General features: G+C 60.0%; 2 protein-coding genes across 2 annotated transcripts in view; one reads left to right on the top strand and one right to left on the bottom strand.

Moving 5' to 3' along the window:
- The first annotated feature begins 343 nt into the window (after positions 1–343).
- On the top strand, positions 344–2165 carry RFC5 (replication factor C subunit 5). The gene is made up of 8 exons (XM_005428441.2): positions 344–450; positions 645–718; positions 840–999; positions 1094–1175; positions 1255–1384; positions 1566–1643; positions 1722–1776; positions 1893–2165. The coding sequence occupies exons 1-8, from the start codon at positions 344–346 to the stop codon at positions 1987–1989; spliced, it is 783 nt and encodes a 260-aa protein (XP_005428498.1). The 3' UTR covers positions 1990–2165.
- Positions 2166–2570: 405 nt separating this feature from the next.
- The window catches only part of WSB2 (WD repeat and SOCS box containing 2), a 6826-nt gene continuing 2884 nt past the window's right edge, over positions 2571–6512 (bottom strand). The window contains exons 2-9 of the mRNA XM_014310088.1: positions 6342–6508; positions 5429–5664; positions 5125–5256; positions 4742–4842; positions 4381–4553; positions 3849–3962; positions 3384–3491; positions 2571–3182 (exon numbers count right to left, since the gene is read on the bottom strand). Of these exons, the coding sequence (XP_014165563.1) occupies positions 3020–3182; positions 3384–3491; positions 3849–3962; positions 4381–4553; positions 4742–4842; positions 5125–5256; positions 5429–5664; positions 6342–6508 (1194 nt within the window). The 3' untranslated portion in view covers positions 2571–3019. The remainder of the gene's footprint in view (positions 3183–3383; positions 3492–3848; positions 3963–4380; positions 4554–4741; positions 4843–5124; positions 5257–5428; positions 5665–6341; positions 6509–6512) is intronic.

The following is a 6512-nucleotide window of genomic DNA, read 5'->3' as shown; positions in this document are numbered from 1 at the left end:
GGGGTGGGATGGGATCCATGGGATGGGATGGGATGGGATGGGATGGGATCCATGGGATGGGATGAGGTGGTATGGGATCCATGGGATGGGATGGGATGGGATCCATGGAGTGGGATGGGATGGGATGGGATGGGATGGGGTGGGATCCATGGGATGGGATGGGATGGGATCCATGGAGTGGGATGGGATGGGATGGGGTGGGATCCATGGGATGGGAGCCATGGAATGGGATGGGGTGGGACCATGGGGTGGGATGGGATGGGATGGGATCCATGAGATGGGATCCATGGGATGGGATGGGATCCATGGGATGGGATGGGGTGGGATGGAATGGGATGCAGGGATGTGGATCCACACCATTCCCTTCCAGCTCAACGCCTCCGATGACCGGGGCATCGACATCGTCCGAGGGCCCATCCTGAGCTTTGCCAGCACCAGGACCATCTTTAAGTACGTGGTGGGTCTGTGCTTCCCAAAGTTCCCTATCTCTTTGGCACCCTCCTGTCCTGGCACTTGGATGGGAAGGGGATTTGGGAGGGCAGTAACATGCCCAGCAAGCAGGGAGGGTGAAAATGCAAGAAAGGCTTCCCAGGAACAAACATCCCAGCTCCCCATTCTGCAGCACCAAACGTCCCTTTTCCTAGGAAAGGCTTCAAGCTGGTCATCCTGGATGAAGCCGATGCCATGACCCAGGATGCTCAGAACGCCCTGAGGAGAGGTGAGGGGCACTGGGAATCCCACACCGTGGGAATCGCACACTGTGGGCAGCCATGGCCTCATCCAGCCTGGCACAGGACGAGGCAGCCCAAGGACCCTCCTCCCCTCCCTCCTTTTTGCAGTGATCGAGAAGTTCACAGAGAACACCCGGTTCTGCCTCATCTGCAACTACCTCTCCAAGATCATTCCCGCCCTGCAGTCCCGCTGCACCCGCTTCCGCTTCGGGCCCCTGACCCCCGAGCTGATGGTGCCGCGGCTCCAGCACGTCATCCAGGAGGAGGGGTGAGTGGGGATCCCCCCTCTGCCCCATTCCCTGCCAGGGAGGAGCAGCAGGCTGGATTCCCATGGTTCCACTTGCCCGAGTGTTGTTTTCCAGGGTGGACGTGACCGAGGACGGGATGAAGGCTCTGGTGACCCTCTCGAGCGGGGACATGCGCAGGGCCCTCAATATCTTGCAGGTGGGACTGTGGCCATCAGCCCCTGGCCAGCTGAGCTGGAGGGGCTTCTTCATCCTTCCCGTTCCCTCCTCTTCCTCAGAGCACCTCCATGGCCTTTGGGAAGGTGACAGAGGAGAACGTTTACACCTGCACGGGACATCCCCTCAAGTCTGACATCGCCAACATCCTCGACTGGATGCTGAACCAGGATTTTTCCACTGCCTACCGCAGTATCCTCTATCCTGGGGGTTATTCCCAGCTGGGATAAATCCTGCTCCTCCCCAGGGACCTCTGTGGCCTCTGGGGTAGGTGCTGCTCGCTGGGGAGGCTCTTGGGATTGCTGTAAAGATGAGCAGTGGGATGTGGCAGGGAAACGCCTGGAAGCAAGGCCTTGACTCGCTCTCATCCCAGAAATCATGGAGCTGAAGACGCTGAAGGGCCTGGCCCTGCAGGACATCCTCACTGAGATCCATCTCTTCGTGCACAGAGGTGGGGAAAGGCTCCAGATGATCCTGGAGAGGCCAAACTCCCCCCTGCCCTTCACTGAGTGTTCCCTTCTCTCCACAGTCGACTTCCCCCCCTCCATCCGCATCCAGCTGCTGATCAAGCTGGCAGACATCGAGTAAGTGATCCTGGGGTGGCTCCTGGTGGTCACTGGGCACTGCTGGCACACAGCCCGTGGCTTTGGGGGCACCCACAGTGGTGGAAACCCCCACATTTTCCCTTGGCCCTCTCCAGGTACCGCCTGGCTGCTGGCACCAGCGAGAAGATCCAGCTGAGCTCCCTCATTGCTGCCTTCCAGGTCACCAGGGACCTGGTGGTGGCTGAAGCCTGATCCTGCCAGGTGGATCTGCTGCTGGATTTGGGAAGGACCATCATCCCCATGCCTGGAGCTGCTTTCTGCAGCTTCCCAGATCCTTTTTGGAAGCCTTGAGTGCACAATCAGGGTAAAAAGGCTGTTAAAAAGTAGCATTATTCCCAATGGGAAAATACAGGTGCCTCCAAAGCCCAGCAGGTTGCACTGGTCTTTGCTTTCCCTCCTGAAAGGAGCTGGGGGTTAGGGGTGCACCAGCTTTCTGTGTTCAGCTGTTCCCAAGGGAAAAACGACATCCTGGCGATGTTTGGAGGAGAATTCCCTCCACAAAGTCTGCCAGCACACAAGGGAACGTGCTGTTGCTCCAGCCACCAGCTAAGCTGGAGGATGGGACAAACAAAACACTTCTGCATGCTCAGCATGTCTGGGAATTTGGCTGATTGAGTGCCACGCTCCAGCACAGAGAGAAAACAACAGAGGAATGGGAGCAGGGGGTGGAGTGAAGCCACCTCTCCCCACAGATGGACACCCCTGCCACCCCTCCCTGGCAGCCAGGGCGGTGCCAGGCACTCCCAGGTCACCTGAGCGAGCCAGGAGGGAAATCATGAGGAATCAATTTTTATTTATTGAGACCTGCTCGGGCTTGTCCCACTCCTGCCCACGCTCCAGCGGGATGGAGGGACATTCCCAGGGGGGTGTTTTGGGGAGGGTTCACCCCATATTTGTGCAGGTGACAACAGCTCTGCTCCCACAGCAGCTGTTCCACCATCATCCCACACCATTGCACTCAGAAGCAGAAGCACCTGACCCAACCCAGCAGGCAGCAGGGGACAGGGGGAACCTGTGTCCCACCCGTGTCCCCTGCGGGGCCACCACAGCTCTCTGTGTGGGATTTTGCTGGGTTTTTGTATTATGACACCAAAAAAAGCCCTCCACAGCCCCAAAACCACGGAGCAGCAGCGCTCCTGGCTCCCGGCCCCCGTTCGGGCGGCGCAGCCGGCCCGGGCCGAGCCCCAGGTGTCACCTCCGTGCCTCTGCTCTCCCTGCTGCCTTAAAAAGTCCTGTAAGTGAGGAATTCCTTCAGCTTCCTGGGAATGGGCAGCGCCAGCACCTGGTAGGTTGTGAGGAAGGTGCGCAGGGCTTTGCGGCACAAGTGCTTGAGCGACGAGAGGACCCTCGGGGCTGTCCAGAACTGCACGTGGCCATCCCTGGTCCTGCAATGGGATCCAAACAACCCTGAGCTCAGGGCAGAGGGGACACGAGGAATTCCAGCTGTCCCCAAATATTCCCAAGCTTGCCAGGAGCATGTGTTCCCCAGCCCAGGAAAACTATGCCCAGGGAAGCCCAGAATTTGCTGAGCTGCAGGAGGAAGGAGGAACCCTGTGTTTCTCCACCCTCTTCTCCTGTTTACTCACCCTGTGGCAATGAATCCTCCATGTGGGAAGTACATGCAGCACAGACCGTTGGTCATGGGGGCAAAGGCCACTGGAGACCGCAGCTCCAAGGCCCAGATCCTCAGGAGCCTGTAGAGAAAGTGAGAGGACACAGTGCAGTGCCTGCTGCCAAAATAAAGCCTCTGGGATCGCCCAAAGACAGAAAAAAAGATTTGCTTCCCATAGGAGTGTTCCAGGGAGGACTGTCCCCTGCTGAGTGAGTGACATGCTGAGGGTGGCACAGCACCCAGGAGGACATGGACCTCAGCTCAGGGTGACAGGGCCATGACCCTGCTACCCCTTGTCACAGCCCAGCCATGGTGTTCCCGCAGGCCTGACCTTTCCACTTATTCCAGGAATTTGTGGGGAGCTGGAGCATTTATTCCCCACCTCCAGAGCTCCTGCTTCTTTCTGGTCTCCTCTGGGTCTCCACAGGGGTTCACTCACCTGTCATCTGCCACCGTGGCCAGGTACAGCCCCTCAGGGGAGAAGCAGACGGAGCGCAGGGAGCTGGTGTGGATTTCACTGCTGGAGTCCAGCGTGGAGTGCAACGGGACGTGGCTGTGGGTGGGGACAACATCCCAGCATCAGCTCTGAGCTGCCACCAGCCCCTTCCCCAGCTGAGGCTGGCAGAGCCACCAAACCTGGCAAGCCAGACCCCCATCCTGCCTCTGGAAGCAGAGGAGTGGTGATGGCTGTGCCCATCCCATGGGGAAAGCCACATCCAGCCCAAAAACCTCCCTGGCATTGCTCTGTCCTGTCCCCATGGTCCACACCACAGTGTAGATGTGGTGATGGCTGTGCCCATCCCATGGGGAAAGCCACATCCAGCCCAAAAACCCCCCTGGCATTGCTCTGTCCTGTCCCACAGTGTCCCACATCACAGTGTAGACATGGTGGCTGTGCCCATCCAGCAGGGAAAGCCACATCCAACCCTAAAATCCTCCCTGGCATTGGTGTGTCCCCTCCCAGGTGGTACCGCAGTGTCCTGAGCTGCTCCCCGGTGTAGGGGTCCCACATGATGACACAGGCGTCGTAGGACGCGGTGACAAGGAGCGCAGAGTCCGGGGAGAAGTCACAGGACACCACGCTGCTCTGGTGGCCCTCCAGCCTCCGGATGAGGGTGTAGGATCTCATGCTCCACAGCAGTGCCTGTGGGATTTGGGATGGGGATCAGGCTGGGAGCATCCCAAGGTTTAAACCACATGGGCTCTGCTCCCAGCTTCCAGCTCCTGAGGAGCCTGGGCAGCATGGCCTGGCCCTTCTCCAGGGGGGTTTCTGGGGGCACAGAGGGCTGGATTCAGCAGGCACAGGGATGGCTCCCGTCCTGCAGGACTCACCGACTTCTCACCAGCAGCAGAGCAGAGCATGCTGCAGTCTGGGGAGATGGAGCAGCAGTACACCCACTGCACGTGGCCCGACAGCACCTGCACCTGCCGCCCTGGGGACAGCAGAAATATGTCACCAGAGGAGAACAGGACTCCTTGGCTCTGCTCTCCCTCCTTTTCCCCAGTGGGAATTCACATTGGGCTGGGGATTCCCTGGGTAAATCCCAAGGCAATGCCCTCCTGCATCTCCCAGGTTACACTCTGCCCCAGTCACATGGCTGTCTCCTTCTGCCTCAAATGTTGTCCCCTAAGGCCCCCTCCCACCACCTTCCCTCCCAAGATGGGTTTCTCCCCCTTCCCTGACCCAGCACAAGGATATCCCTGCACGTTCCTACCATCCCTGCTCAAGTCCCACACACGCAGGGTCTTGTCCCGTGAGGCCGACACGAGGATGGGGCTTCCATTAGGAGCGAAGCTCAGGTCCCTGACAACATCCTGGTGTCCCAAGAGGCTGAAGAGGAGGTGCCCTGCAGAGAGGAGCCAGGCTCAGTGCCATCCATCCACAGGGAATGAGGCAGAGCATTCATGCAGCCCTGCTTGGGACAGGGCAGGTATTGGGGAAGGGAAGAGATGGGACCTCCTTCCACAGAGGAACAAGGGGACAGCCAGCCTGAAACCACAACAGCGAGGGCTGCTCACCTGTCTGCACCTCCCACACCTTGATCTGCCCATTGTTGAGCCCGGTGGCCAGGACCAGGCAGGGAAGCCCCACGGCACAGGCAGGATCTGTGTCCCCATCCTCAGCTGCTGGCCAGGCACTGAAGGCCAGGCCCCACACGATCTGCCCACACTCCAGAGTCTTCTCCTTGGCTGCCCCACGGCTCCAGGTCTCCGCTTTGCCGCCCCGGCTCTTGCGCTCCGAGGTTTTGCAGCCGCTGGAGGGAGGCAGGGATGGGTGGAGTGTTCACCCCAAGATCCCCAGCTCCATGCACCCATCCTCACCCCACACTGGGCAGCCCCTGGGATCAATCCAAGCTGGGGAATGAATGGATGGAGAGCAGCACTGGGAGGACTTGGGTGCTGGGGGTGAGGGCTGAAACACCCTGGGCTGAGCGCCCAGCAGGGGCAGCAGGAAAGGAGGGGGGGATTCTGGCCCTCTGCCCCACTCAGGTGAGACCCCTCCTGCAGAGCTGCCCCAGTCCTGGGGTTCCCAGCATCAGAAGGATATGGAGGTGATGGAGTGACATCACAGGAGGAGATGCTCCAAGTGCTGGAGCCAGGCTGGGAGAGCTGGGGGTGCTCACCTGGAGAGGAGAAGGCTCCAGGGAGAGCTCAGAGCCCCTTGCAGGGCCTGAAGGGGCTCCAGGAGAGCTGCAGAGGGACTGGGGACAAGGGATGGAGGGACAGAACACAGGGAATGGCTCCCACTGCCAGAGGGCAGGGCTGGGATGGGATATTGGGAATTAGGAATTGTTCCCTGGCAGGGTGGGCAGGCCCTGGCACAGGGTGCCCAGAGCAGCTGGGGCTGCCCCTGGATCCCTGGCAGTGCCCAAGGCCAGGCTGGACTTTAGGGTCCCTTTTAACCCAACCCATTCCATGACTCCGCACTCACAGCTCGGCCTCCCCCAGGGGCCAGGGGATCAGCTTGACCACGCAGTGTCCCTGGGACCAGGCGAACCAGGCCCCGTCGGGGGAGAAGGCGACGCTCCAGGTCTCGCAGCTGGATTTCCAATCGTAGCGCTGGGGCCGGCCCGGCTTCAGCTCCGCCAGCAGCACCGGCTCC

This window comes from Geospiza fortis, unplaced genomic scaffold (genome assembly GCF_000277835.1).
Source record: "Geospiza fortis unplaced genomic scaffold, GeoFor_1.0 scaffold31, whole genome shotgun sequence".
Lineage (NCBI taxonomy): Eukaryota > Metazoa > Chordata > Aves > Passeriformes > Thraupidae > Geospiza > Geospiza fortis.
Note: the sequence above shows the minus strand (reverse complement) of the source record. Positions and strands in the feature narration are given on the sequence as shown.

Bases quoted from the DNA above. Each gene is read 5' to 3' on its own strand.
- RFC5 (XM_005428441.2), top strand. From the start codon at position 344: ATGTGGATCCACACCATTCCCTTCCAGCTCAACGCCTCCGATGACCGG. The intron at 1,000-1,093 runs GTGAGTGGGGAT...GTTGTTTTCCAG, and splicing joins CACGTCATCCAGGAGGAGGG to GGTGGACGTGACCGAGGACG. The intron at 1,385-1,565 runs GTATCCTCTATC...CTCTCATCCCAG, and splicing joins TTTTTCCACTGCCTACCGCA to AAATCATGGAGCTGAAGACG.